General features: G+C 38.6%; 1 protein-coding gene across 2 annotated transcripts in view; it reads left to right on the forward strand.

Annotated features, from left to right (window-relative positions):
- The window catches only part of LOC109462268 (PC3-like endoprotease variant B), a 39,725-nt gene that overhangs the window by 6,714 nt on the left and 18,485 nt on the right, over positions 1–14,526 (forward strand). For both annotated transcript variants that reach the window (XM_019758798.1, XM_019758797.1), the window contains exons 2-10: positions 384–562; positions 4,526–4,630; positions 5,099–5,278; positions 5,970–6,134; positions 8,004–8,112; positions 11,698–11,735; positions 12,420–12,505; positions 13,607–13,695; positions 14,208–14,380. In XM_019758798.1, the coding sequence (XP_019614357.1) occupies positions 392–562; positions 4,526–4,630; positions 5,099–5,278; positions 5,970–6,134; positions 8,004–8,112; positions 11,698–11,735; positions 12,420–12,505; positions 13,607–13,695; positions 14,208–14,380 (1,116 nt within the window). In that variant the 5' untranslated portion in view covers positions 384–391. The remainder of the gene's footprint in view (positions 1–383; positions 563–4,525; positions 4,631–5,098; positions 5,279–5,969; positions 6,135–8,003; positions 8,113–11,697; positions 11,736–12,419; positions 12,506–13,606; positions 13,696–14,207; positions 14,381–14,526) is intronic.

Genomic DNA, 14,526 nt, shown 5'->3' on the forward strand with positions numbered 1-14,526 from the left:
TAAAGGCATCCAATGCGATTTTAGGGCAGCAAAACTGGAAATATTCTGAATATGGCAATCTTTGTGATATTGAGTCATACTGCTTCACATTAGCATATTTGAGTCAGTATTTCATACTTTTGGCTTTTAAAACTGCAGAAACAAGCCCCAAGAGGAGTCTTTTATTTTCTGGGTGGTACCCTAAAAATCAGCCTAGGGCCCTTCCAGTGACCATTTTCCGTCAGGATTTTAGTAAATTTTGCTCCATGAGGGGATAGAGTTGTTTCAACTCAGTATGTAGATAAATGACTAGAATATTGACTTTGAAAAATCAGGTTTTCAAGCCCTAAAAACTGCACTGGATTCCTTTTTTGTTCATAACCATATATATTCTCTGTCCCCAGGCTCAACCATGGCAGGCCGTGTTGTGTACTCCAGTGCAGTAATACTGCTGCTGTGTGTGGTACAGATCAGTCTCACCTCCGACTCACACTACACGAACTACTGGGTGGTACGGGTGCCCGGCGGGGAGGCTGCTGCCCGGGACGTGGCCGCCAGGAACGGGTTCAAATACCTCCATAAGGTGAGTGCTTAATGAAACTTCTCTCACTGAAGTACTCACATCATTACATTGTCCAAGTGCCTGTCTCTAAGTCCTTCTACGGCAATAATGCATGCAGACTTGCAGGCTGCGAGTTTGAAAGCTTCAGAATCTCCAGTTATGTTTGAGTATGCAGTTTCCCATAGCTACATTTGTATTGTCAACTGTCCAAGTGAGGCGGTGGGTCAGCATCCTGTGGTCTGTGGTTAGAGAATTCCCCCACCCATGTGCTGTCAGTCAACTGTATGGGCACACAAGGAAACACACACACACACACACACACAGAACAAACCCAAAACAATACCTTTGCACCAGCTGGAGGTTATTATAATGAGGGAGAATTTGTCTCTTTCTGCACAAAACCTGATCTAGAACTCTCCCTGGAAGATCACAGGTTATTGCCAGTCCAGAAAACTGAAAATTGTTGCAGTTAATCCTGATTTTTCTCTGCACTCAGTTCTGGTCTAGTTAAAGTCTGAGAATGAGTTAGGTAGAATTTTATCACACAGTTAGGTAAGCACGTAGGCAGGCAGGCAGGCAGGTTAGGTAAGTTACTGAGTTAGGCCTTGCACACTTTTGACAACTACTCATCAGTGCAAGGGCATATTTACCTCCAGGTATGGAGGTATTGTTTTGGGTTTGTGTTTGCTTGTGTTCATAGTGGCAGGAGGAGTACATTTGTAACAGCAGATTGAACTGAAGGTCAAGCTGCATAGAAAAAGTGGAAATATATGTTAACAATCCGAAAACACAGTTGGATTTTATGGCAAAAGAGTTGGAAACTTTTGGCTGCTTTCTGTTACTGCCTGGTATGATAATAGAACTGATTCAAAATGTATGCTTAGAAGAAAAATATTTTTGGGTAGAACATATTACAGATGTACTAATACTTATAGGTACATACATGTATACGTGTAGTGGTCAGTGTTGTCTTATCCCACCTGCCACACTGTGACCTTGTCACTCACCAGTTGTTAACCCCTGACCCTTACACGACCTCTAACCAACCATGGCCTTGGGGCAGATCAGTTGTGGTTGTTTTTAGAACCAATGTTGTTTGTGGATGTAATTTCCTCTGGTTCACTGCACAAAACAGAACACCCGGAAAAACTTTAATCCACACTTCTCGCCAACACAAGCATGTCATGGCTGGGAGATCACGGGGAATTTCTTCAGGTCCAAACAGGTGGATGTGGGGATGTGCGCTGCGATGTGTGTAGGAAGTGGTGAGGTGATAGAACAATGTGATAAGACAGTAGGTCAGCACTTGCCGCAGGGCCTTCAGCCTGACGACTTCACCCATCAAAGGGTGTTCTTTGTTCCCGCTGTCAGCCTTCGTTTGCCCCTCATTAATAACCGCGTTGTTAGATAAGTTCTCCCCGAGGGTGGGAAGAAGATGAATCTGGTTGCTAGGGGAAACGGAGATTGTGCGGGAGATTGTGGTTGGACGGCCACGTTTCTGTACCGCGGCGGTGACCAGACACGGTCAAACGGAGCTCAACAAACTTTTCTGTGACAAATTATTATGATTCTTGTAGTCAACATATCGGGGCAGTTAATAATTCAAACATTCAAATTTTTCAAACTTTTTTTCAAATCAATGATAGATGGATAAAATTAGGGCAACTAGGAAGGCAAGGAGCTTTCTTCAATTATTTGGACCAAAAATGTGAAAATTTTGGAGTTGACCTGGAACGGTTACTTGATTCCTTTTTTTTTTTTTGCAAATCTAAAAAAAAAATGAATTGGGCAAAGCCGAGAACCAATTAATTAAATTAGTGTGGCGCTAGTATGTGGAAACAATTTTTTGGGAGGTTTTATTCACTATACTGTGGAATCATGTTTTTTTTTCTAAATTGCAATGTACCAGTCCTTTTTTCTCTTTTTTATATTTTTTAAATGAAAATTAGAATTATGACAAATCTTTTTACACTCAGTCTGTAAGCAGCAAAATTAGACTGTACGGTATATAACTTTTGAACTTATTTTCATGCTACATTTTGATATTTTTGGAACCTAGCTGAGCTGGAAATAATTTTGTTGTCACACATACACATGTTTACATCTATTTACCAAGTTTTGTTGCTCTGTTGCTTATTTGTGCATCTAGTAAACGTTTCCAGAGTGCAGAGTTGTGTAAAACCACCATCTGTACCAAGAGTCAGCAATGTCTGAGTCATGATTTGATATAGCTGAGGGATTTGCGCTAATTAACACCTCATAATTACCACGGGGTAGAATTAACGAGCATAATGGCAGGGATATACTGTTGTAAAAACAGCACCTCAGTGAGAAGGATAGTTTGGTGCCAGGTGGTCACTTCTACTGATGAGTCAATTGTTCTTTGATTGAGTCAGGGAGACAAAAAGGCGGAATCAGCCTACTTGCTGAAAATCCTAATGACCTTGTGGCCACTGTACCACACACCGAGCCTATTGTCCCTTTTACCTTTTGCACTACCCAGGGTACCGGTAGATCTGGTGTGTGAATAGTCAGTACCGTTGACTTAGACATACATGTAGCTTAGGCCACACTAATTTAATTCCTTGGCTAACGGATTTTTCTAGAAAAATAATGGAGCGGGCGGAAAAAAATGAAATAAAAACAGGCCTAGGCATCCTACGTTTTGTATTATGGCCCAAAATGGTACGATAGGAGCCATGAAGTCAACACACCAGGCTGGTTCAAAATTTAAACAATGAATTTTCAACTTTTAATGATACCTCTGCATTGAAAGATGGAATAACTGTAACAACTAGGAAGAAAAGGACTGTTTTCAACTGTTCTGGGCAAAATATGAGCATTTTGCAGTTGATTCTGAATTTTTTTTTTTTTTGCAAATCAGAAAAAAAATAAGCGGGCGAATCCATTAACCAAGAAATTAAATTGGTGTGGCCTTATCACACAGTTGTTAAAGGCACCCAAAGCAGTGTCAGTAGTAAAACTGGATTTTCAAAGTCAATTTTCTGGTCGTATTTCCATGTAGTATTACTTGAATCAACCCTATCCCATCTTTGTGAAGCAAATATGATGTCACTGACAGAAAATGGCTGCTGGTTTCATATCGTAGGCTTATCTAGCTATTTATTGGTGGTACCAAAAAATAAACAAGGTACATGTACTCGTCATGTAGCTTGTTTTGGTTCTATTCTAAAAGCTTCAAGTATGAAATGATGATGAAAATTTACGTGCTAAGAAATGGCAGTAAAAAGACCTTCATCCAGAATTTTTTTTTTGCTTTGCTGCCCTGAAATTACATTTGAAGCCTTTAACAATAGAGAAGGAAAATGAGATCTCAGGGTTTACATTAAACAACATAATCATATTATCCTCTGGTATGGGCTTGTTGTACTGTAAGTCTTGAAACTTCTGCAATGGCCTTATTTTCATGCAGTGACATTTCCACTGCAAATTCATGACTTCACAAACAAGTATTTCCAATGTGTTACATTTGTACTACTAACTGTACTGCAGAGTTGTTCTAACTGTGAATATAAGTTGCAAAAGTAAATGAATTTACAGTATATTTAAGGCTATCTCCAAGCAGATGTTTGGGGAGGTTAATGTTAATGTTTTCCTAGCTGCCCTTTTCTACACGTGTATGTCAAACTACCAGAAAAAACATCATACTAATGAATATCATGTCAGCCTATAACTTTATTCTGCAGCCAGTTATCTACATTTGTACACCCAGGCCTTGATTTTTGCCTAAATTCGTGTGTTTGATTATATGGAGTACTCATGTGATCATCATTTCAAAATGAATCAAATTAAGTCGAGTCACACGGCTGTTTTTCCAGTCACACAGGCGACCATTTTCGACACAGTATGGAGCCCTGCTTTCTACCAAGGGACAAAAAGACAAGTCACATATATTCTATATATTTTGAATATTATAGTGATGACAATTTGAACATTTTGGTGGTTTGAATATTTTGCCTACAGTTTGACCACCTTGCGGACCACTACACCCTACTGCACGATCAGACTGAAGCTCGATCCAAGAGGAGTGCGGATAATGTGAACACAAAGCTGGCGTCGGACCCCCAGGTACACCAACTGTACAGTAGTGTATTACTAAGGGAGGGTTACTCAGGGAATTTCTATTTCTAGTTTGTTAGTCTGACAGGGCTAGAAATACCAGGGTGCATGTGCGCCTTGGTGCATGCAAAATTGGAGCTGTGCACCAATTCTTTTTCCGTAGGTGCACTGGTGCAACAAAATATTTTGAAATTTGTAGATTTGTACACGTCTTTATTGCAAAGATGTTACCTACAAATGTAGTATTCAGCATATTCTTGACATCTACAATGTAAGTATCAAAAACATGTTAAAATCTTTTTTCAAGATTATTTTATATGGTGACCCAAAATTGTGTGCACCCAATCTTTTTATGCACCCAACAACTGTACAATATTTGCCTGAACACAGCAAACTAGAAAATGTATCATTCAATATGATATTTTTGTACTGAAGTAGTTTTCCCCTCAACATGCCGCTCTGTTGTTCCCTCTGCAGGTGCACTGGCTGGCCCAGCAGGTGGCACACAAGCGGGTGAAACGGCAGCTGTTTGCAGACGAGGATCCCTTTGCTTGGAAAGAGGAGACCTTTGTTGGAGACGAGTACCCTGATATCTCGCTGAGTGAGAGCAGGAGGGAAGAGATGATGGCAAAGAGAGGAGAAATACCAGACGAGCAGGTAAAATATAGAATACAACACAGTGTGTTTTTTTTTTTTTTTACCGTTTAACGTCATCTTTCCCCGAACTGGGGGTTAGACCTGGGTCCCCTTGCTTGATAGTCGGATGTTCTATCCACTACACCACACAGAAAGTGTATAATTCCATATCACCTGAGGTACCAGTACCACCCCTGGGAGGGCTTAGACCCATACAATGTACACCATGTTGTATTTTATTTATTTCATACCCACCCATTGGCAAGAAAACATTTTTCAATGCGAAATATGCCAAAAGTTCCTGCTCCTAAACCAAAAATTGCAACATTAAACCTAATGTCCGAATCCGGTATTTGGATTTTCAAAAGCAGCGCAAAACGCGTTTGAATTATTTTGTGTAACATCTAGAAGCTAGTGTGATAACTGATAGAACCCCATTTGATACAGCAAGTTATCACATGGCCAGAACACCTGTATCGAATGTTATTGCAGCCCAGGTATAAACATGAAATACTGCTGTCACAATGTCACTATATGAAATTTTATTATGAGGTTTTCTGTGATTCTGTCTGGATAATTATTATTGTTTATTATGTATTTGTTGTTAAGTTGTATTTTAAAAATTGGATCTGTGGTTATGCTTTTCTTTCCCTATATATGTTTTTTGTATATTTTATATTCTGATAGAAAAGTTGTACCTCTGCCTTCCCAGAGTTCTGAGGTGGAACAGGAAAAGAAAAGCTCTGATGGAGACAAGGCGGAGGCACGGGCGGCCGTGGATGACTTTGTGAACTCTGTCATTGAGCAAGGTCACAGCGAGAAGGTGGACCACATGGTCAAGTTTAACGACCCTGAGTACAGCAGGATGTGGTATTTGGTGAGTCATCTTTTTTATGTTAACCGAAGAAAAACAAATATTTGTTTTTTCTCAGTTTCTTCCTCTTCCTCTTCTTCTTCTCCAAACAGTGACCTCTGACCTGACGAATGACATGATTTGTTGACGTCTGTCACCATGGTGACTGGTGTTGGGTTACATAATGTTGCAGTTTCATGGTCTGCTCTGCTACTGTCACCATATACTTGTCTAGTAGTTCATGTATGTGATTGTGTTTGAGTAAGAATTAACTGAGCAGACCATGTCCGAAAGTAAACATTATGCATTTGCTTTGCAAATGTTACTTCTCTAGTTTAACATTTTTTTCATAATTATATTAAACTTTGCAGAAGGAAAACATTATAATATTGTTTTTGCTATAGTAAGTTTCCTCTTCTTCTTCCATTCCAAACAAACTAATAATGTCATTGACATGGACCAGACGTCTATCACCATGGTAACTTGTGCAACAGGAAGTTGAACAACTAATTATATAACTTTAGAGCTGTACTAACAATATAGCACTGTCACATTGTGACCTTGAAATAACCTACTTTTCTGTTTTACAAACTTGCAACTAACAGGATATTGGTGGTGGTGAGTGCTCCACTTTCTCTATCTAGTCTCTTTCCTTCTTGGTTGGTAGTCAAGTGTTATTACGATAATAAATAATACATACATGTAGAATAAGATGAACAGTATTATCAGTAGCTTGTATCAAAATTTGTTTGCTTGCAATCAGTCCTCAGGCGTTGTTTTATAATTATATATTATGTATATCAAAAATAGTAATGTAAGTTATGAAATGTAAAATTAGGCTTTAAGAATTCACCTGCTACATGTAATTACCTCATCTCTCAACTTTTGAAGAGGAAAAAAGTCTCAAAAACATCATGAAATTATCAATTTACAAAAAGAGATAAAAATGCCCTATTTTGCATGGAAATATTTATCCCAAAATAAATAAATGAAGAGTTTCCAACAGAAATTGCTGAGGGGATCAAAACTGTAGACAAACAAGACAAAAAAAAAAAAGATTTGAAAAAGCTACTGACTGGGACAAACAGGATATAACTTGTCAACAAACATTGAAGTAGGGACAGGTTACAGTTCGAAGCTGGAAAGGCCTATTGTTAAGGTACTTGCAGGTGTGCATTGTGTCATCTGTTTGTGTGCTTCAGTAACCACAAACATGGCAGGTTTCATAAACAAGAGCTGTTCGTGCGCTCTGAGTTTTGTCAGCAAGGTGGGAAGGTCGTCCTGTCAATCAGACACATGGTGTCATCTGAAGTTCACAAAAATCACGTCAAGGAAACTGCAACAAGTCCTGTATAAACAATGCCTGACACCTACATACATGTATATATCTAATCCATACAGTCATGACGTATATATCTATCCTTCGCATTTAATATTCCATGCATATTCTGAGCACAGTCTATTGGTCCGCAGACTTGTTATGGGCATTAATGTTGATCTCAGGTCTTTTTGGATTGTTTTTTTTAACCATGCATAGTTTGCTGCTCTGTATGATTTTAGTTGATAATATGTTACATGTATGTCACTATGTGTCATAGCTAGGAAAAACAAATTATAGGGAATGAAATGTAAATCAAGCAACTGACAAATTCTCTGAAAAGTCAGATATTTCAGATCTTTCCTTTAAGTCAAAGTGGATCATATCTGAAATGTCTGATTCCTAATAGTTTTAGTTTTCTTTTGTATCAAGAAAATTTATTTAATGTAAATTATCATTCTACCTGTGCGTCTAACCTTCATTGATGTGCAAAAACAAGAAATTACTACATGTTTAGACATCATTAATATCTGGATATGTTGATCTGGATCATTGAAAGGTGTTTGTGATTTCAGCATAACGATGGCCAAACTAAGGGACCAAAGGGCCTGGACATTAACGTGATTCCAGCCTGGGTGAATGGTTACACAGGGAAGGGCATTGTGGCAACTATTGTTGACGACGGTAAGGCAATTCTACACTGTTTTCAAACTAACAAGCCAAAATAACAATTTGAAAATTAATGTTACCCCTAGAAGTATAATCAGTAACATCATTGCCTCCATGTACAGAGGTTTTGTTTTCAGTGTGTTTGTTTGCTTGCTTGAATTGTGTGTCCAATTTATTTGAATACAGTAGAGGCATAGGAAGTGAATGGGTAGACTGACAGGAAGGTCAAATTGGATGTTAGAATGGTCTGCTGCAGGCTTAAAGGAAGTGAATGGTACCATGACTTTAAATGCACTTGATGGTACATTATCTCAATTCATAAAATATAATATTTCTGTCTTCTGCTCTATGCAATGTCTTGTTGCCTTCAATAATTGAAGCCACTGGGGGCAATGCGTGTACAGAATCAGCCAAAACCTCACACTAAGACAAAAGTCAACAAAGTCACAACTAGAAATACTTCACAAAGGTGTACTGTGAAGTCTTTGACATTTTATTTGATGTTGAGCTTTACAGAGCTTACAACAGATAGGAAACTTTCTTCACAGTTAGTTTACACTGTCTGTATAATGTTCATTTTAAGAGGGTCTCATGGGGGATCCGGCAACACTTAAATTTAGGAGGGTCAGCAACGCTTAAAAAAAATTAAGATATGCCATTGTAAGATATAATATCCCGGTTAAAAAAAACTGATAGGCTGTGAACTGTGACAAAACTGGATGTTCCATTGTGACTTTTGAGTAGTCATAAAAATGATGACTCAGCTGTATTATAGATGCCACCTTATTTTGACACATTCCCATCTGCCATTCAAGAAAAGCAACAAAAAATGAGGTGATGTCATCATCCAGCTATCCCACGATGGTGGCCCAGAGTACACGAGTGTTTACAAATTGTAGCTGGGTAGGACAATGAAGTTGCCATGGCAACAGGCTACCCATAGAGAGACAGCCGGGAGGTAACAATAGATGAAAGAACTGTAGGGTGACGTGTGTCAGGCAGAAATGCTGGGCAGACCGCTGTTCTGTGTGGCACACAGCGTGCGTGTGTGCCCACCTCCCACATTCAGCTAGCCTCCGTAGCAGGCTTATAGGAAGGCGTAATCAGGCCGTTTTAGACTAAATTCGGTATAGGCGTAATTCGTAGGCACCCTCCGCAAAAATCAACGTAATTCGTAATTGGACATTAGCTGCAAATCGTCATCGCAGTCGTAATCAGCTCTGAGACTTTGACGTAATTCGTAATAGGCGGCGAAAATTTTGCGTAATTCGTAATCACTTTCAAATTGGTGGTCTGCGGCTGTTTTTTGACGGGGGTAATTCAACCAGGCCGGCTATATGTTCAACGACAGTCTATATGCAATCAGAAAATAGCACATAAAAGCTCCCAAAGACCATGAAGACCCCAAAAACCCCAGTTTTTGGCTTGCTTTAACATTCAGCCCCGTCGGTCGACTCAGCTTGTACATTTGTATGCAGATTAGACCTGTTTACCACAGACCCTTGTCCCCCTAGAACTTAATATATAATCTATGGGTAAATTCCAAATATTTAGAACTTTTAGTTAATAGTAATGAGTCAAATGGTTTATTTAGTAGGTGAAACAGCTCGAAATTCATTTGGGGGCACCTAAAAATTTTGGTGCAATTAAATATATTAAAAAAAATTGTTGGTGCTCTTCCTTGGTCTCAAGAGAAAAAAAATACAGTATGCAATGTCATAAATACAATCATATAGAATGTCAGCAAATCCTAAATTAAACCTTAATTAAATATCCTCCCTTCAACATCAACTCTACGGCAACAAACTTTTTTCTACCACTCAATTAAATGCCAAGAATAATATTGCGGTATGTTAAATTAGATTTAAGTGTACATGTACAAGAGTGGTTTTTCATGAGTTTGCAGGACTGAATTGTATTTTAACTGATTGAATTGCACCACTTCAGTACAAAAAGTATTGCTAGGAGATCTTGCTGTTGTTATACTTTATAATGGGCAGTATGATGAACTTTAATGACCAAGGTTTAAAATTGGTGTTCTAGGATGACGTGATGACTTACACAATTGATTCTAGACAGTATTTTATAGTACTGTAGTCAAGTCAAAGTATGATAGTTAAAATTAATTGAAAACACGACTGTTGTTGAAACAGTAAGATGTGGAAAATATTAAATAATATAAATAATAATATAATAATATTGAAGTAACTGTTACTTTTCTTTGTTTTAAGGATGGATGTTTCTTTAAAAAAATTGATGTTTCTGTATTTTGTTTAGGACACAACGTTTGTATTTTACAGCACAGCTAACCTGAACTTGTTTGTGACATTTGATCTTTAGAGAGACTCCCTTTTCCCTGTTGTCAGCAGTTTGTGGTTCCTAATACAGTAGCGAGGGCGCTGGAACAAACACAGCGACCCTGTGCCACTTTTGTGTGAGGGCTGAACTTTTGCCACGGATCGCTGCATACAGACAATGGGGCATCCGATTTCCCGCGGGGAATCCGTGTCGCCATGGCACTGCCATCTGTACCGCTCTTAGGAACTGCTACTCCTGGAGTTGGATCAAACAAGGGGTCTACATGGGGTTTTTAGCAGCTTCGCATGTGAAAAATCATCCAAGGGGTCAGATATACATGATCACGATTGTATAAGGAGTGATTCATACATTTAGTAACTATCACACTGATTTTTTGCTTGGATCGATGACTCTCACACTGAAAGGAAATTGTGCCGAAGACAGTTTCTTCCCAAACATACAGAAGTTAACATTTTCTTTTTTTTTTTAAATCCATTTTTAACATCATTTCCCCCCAAAACGGAGGTTAGATGTGCTTGCATCAAATGCAATTACTAGACTAAGTATAGTCCTTTTTTTTTGAGCAAGATTTTTACAGATTGTTTTCATTGTTCACTTCATATCCAGCTACCCTGCTTCAGCAAATGCAATCCTTGAGTGTACATGCAATCCTGGAGTTCCTCAACAGTTACTGTACCATTCACTGTCTCTCAAGGAGGTTCCCACTTCCTCCCAGCCTGCAGCAGACCATTTAGTGCACTTCTCCGCCCATATACATGACATGTGTATTTGGTACAATTGTACGCGTATGTCAGGCCTCGAAATTCACTTTTCTTCCTATTGTCCCAGCACTGTCCCAAAATAAATTTCAATTGTCCCGAAGTGTGGATGAACTGTCCCAACCTGTTTTTTGGGAGGTATTGTATGACTTCAACTTGAATTCAACTTTATTTTGCTTACATTCACTCCCAGGCGCACTATAATATTGCAGAAAATTCGGGAGTCTTTTCCGGATCCAAAAGCCGGGACGTATGTCTGATAAACAAAAGAAAGGCTGACATTCTGATGTTGATTATTTCTTAGTGCCCCAAAAATGTCCCAAACTGTCTTTTTATTTATCCAAGCCTAAATTTAAGTGGTCAGTGGCCACTGGATCACCTTAAGTTTAATCTCGAGCCCTGCATGTATGGGCAACAGTGTAGCTCCAGAAATTATTGAATATTTGTAGGTAGCAAATATTTCCTGTAGCTTTACACAGTAATTAAATCTATAACTTGGTCCTTTTCCTCCCATGTTCTACAGGATTTGACTACACCCATCCTGATCTGAAGAGAAACTATGTAAGTATTTCAGCCAGGTGTCAGGAATTCCTGAACCTGTAACTTATGATTTATATATAATGTAATAATAGGTTCTGTATGATTTCTCCCAATCAAGTAATCTGAACAGTCCTGTTCTGCAACTTAGTTTTGTAATCTACTGTTTCATATAATTAGTGTTTTGCATACTGACTGTACCAATTTCAACACAAATTGTAACTGCAAGCATAACAAAGTTACCATTATTTATGGAAACATAGTAATCTGCCATCAGTTAAAATAATTTTAGGTCTTACAACAAAAACAGACAGTATGAAATTCAATGTGTTCCACATAAAAGCTCAAAAGTAGGAAACTGACAGGGAAAAGGATTAAATCTGCAGTGACACTGACATTGTAATAGACAGGGCTGGGACCAAGGTGATAGACAGAGTGAGATATTATGCACTCGGATAAGAAAGGCTATGTGGATCAGAAAAAAGTTAACTTATAAAATTAATATACTCTAGTCACAAACTGTGACAAGGGGGATTTAAACTTTGTGACCGTCACTTTTGGGACCCCACTTAATATATGTTATACAAGGTGCATTTTTGTGAATTTTTGGAGATTGATCAATATTTTATTGATTTATTGATTGATTTTTTTATTGCTTGCTTGATTGATCGATCATTTTTATTGATTGATTGATTGATTGATTTCTAGGACCCAGAGGCCAGCTTTGACTACTCAGATCCCAAGAACTTGAATGGAAACCCCATGCCTGTTCCTGAGTCTTCTGACCCCATGAAGTAAGTACATATTAGATACTCTCAATACAATAAGTACTTAGTACACTTACTGTTACAGTAACACAGCTTCTCATTATCATTTGTTTGCTTCGTCGTGCGTGATAGTCATGATTTCTGTGCGATTTATTGGAGATGCCAGGCTGCCCAGCATGCAAGCTTTTTTTTGTGCATACAAAGCAACCTTTTCTCAGTTTTCAAGTTATTCGGATTACTATATATATATATATATATATATATATATATATATATATATATATATAATTACGGCTTCTGCATCTGTCCGGCCTTGGCCAGCATGTGAGTGATTCCTTTACAAGTGGCCTGGCTTACTGATTGCCTAATAAGATAAACAGTCAGTGTTGACAGCAACCTGAAATACTGAAGGGCAACCTGAAAAAAGGAAGAATTTTGAACCCTGCACGCCAGTTCTGTACAGTAAGCACAAGCTCCATAAGAAAGGACTGGAAGTTTTATCCACTCACACCAGGATGGACTTCTACTCTTAAAGAATACTGCAACTGTACAGTATAATAAATATATGTCCTCCAGAATGGCCTATTTGTTAGTAGTATTTCTCTGGTGTTTCTGAATCAGCAGCATTCACCATTTTTTATTTACTTGTTGTGTCATTTGTATAATTACCAAAATGTGTGGGAAGAATTTTAACTTAACTTTAGGCCACAGCAATTTAATTCTTGGTTAACAGATTTTTCTAGAAAAATAATGGAGCGGGCGGGCGAAAAAAAAAAACAGGCCTAGGCATCCTATTATGGCCCAAAATGTTACGATAGGAGCCATGAAGTCAACACACCAGGCTGGTTCAAAATTTAAACAATGAATTTTGAACTTTTAATGATTACCATTGCATTGAAAGATGGAATAACTGTAACAACTAGGATGAAAAGGGCTGTTTTCAATTGTTCAGGGCAAAATATGAGCATTTTGCATTCTGAATTTTTATTTTTATTTGCAAATCAGAAAAAAATGAAGCTGGCGAATCCGTTAACCAAGAAATTAAATTGGTGTGGTCTTAGGGTGATTGGGCAAGAAAATGGGAGTAATAACCATAACTAAGGAGGATGTGGTTCCTTCTCTCCACAGTCATGGTACAAAGTGTGCAGGAGAGGTTGCCATGGAGGCAGACAATGATAACTGTGGAGTGGGCGTGGCCTATGATGCTAAGATTGGAGGTGAGAGGTTTTATCTTGTCCATTGTCATATATCTGAATGGTCAATACTTTTCATAGAAAATTCCCTAGCCATGGAACAAAGTATGCAGGTGAGCAGACAATGGTAACTGTGGAGTGGGCATGGCCTATGACGTTAAGATTGAAGGTGAGGGGGGTGTACAGGGCTAGAAATACATGATTGTACTTTTTTCTGTTTACCTGCACTTTGAAATCACCTGCACCTGTCCAGATAAATTTTACCTGTACCATGCACTTAATATTTTAAAGTGGATATAGAATATAAAAATATCTACACTCTATAATAAAGTGACATTCGTCCTCTATTCTGTTCAAATTACAACATTTACATATTAACCTTTGTTCCAGGTGGGTGCGGGTATGTCTTCCAGTTTCAATTTGTAGTTTGTGGCAGATTATCTTTAGTCTTGTGACTGCATTTCTGACCTTCAAATTTTCATTACTTACTAAAGGTATTCTTCATAATATTATTGCTTTCCTTTGTGTGATCTCAGGGATTCGCCTGATTACGGGCCCTACGAGCGACGCCCAGGAAGCGGCCGCCCTCAGTCACAAACGGGACCACATCGACGTGTACTCCTGCTGCTGGGGACCTTCAGACAACGGCAGGACTGTGCAGGCACCCGGGGAACTGGTCAGCAGGATCCTGGAGGACTCCACAACATACGTGAGTCATCATAAACTGTGGTATTGTTGCCTCCAAGTGTATGGATGAAGATTTGTTATGTTTACGTTCAAGTTGGCAGAAGGAAAACATAAATAAATTATTTAATTTGCTCTATCTCTTCTTCCTCTTCTTCTTCTCCGAACAAA

Source organism: Branchiostoma belcheri, unplaced genomic scaffold, assembly GCF_001625305.1.
Source record: "Branchiostoma belcheri isolate BF01 breed outbred unplaced genomic scaffold, Haploidv18h27 scaffold114, whole genome shotgun sequence".
Taxonomy (NCBI): domain Eukaryota; kingdom Metazoa; phylum Chordata; class Leptocardii; order Amphioxiformes; family Branchiostomatidae; genus Branchiostoma; species Branchiostoma belcheri.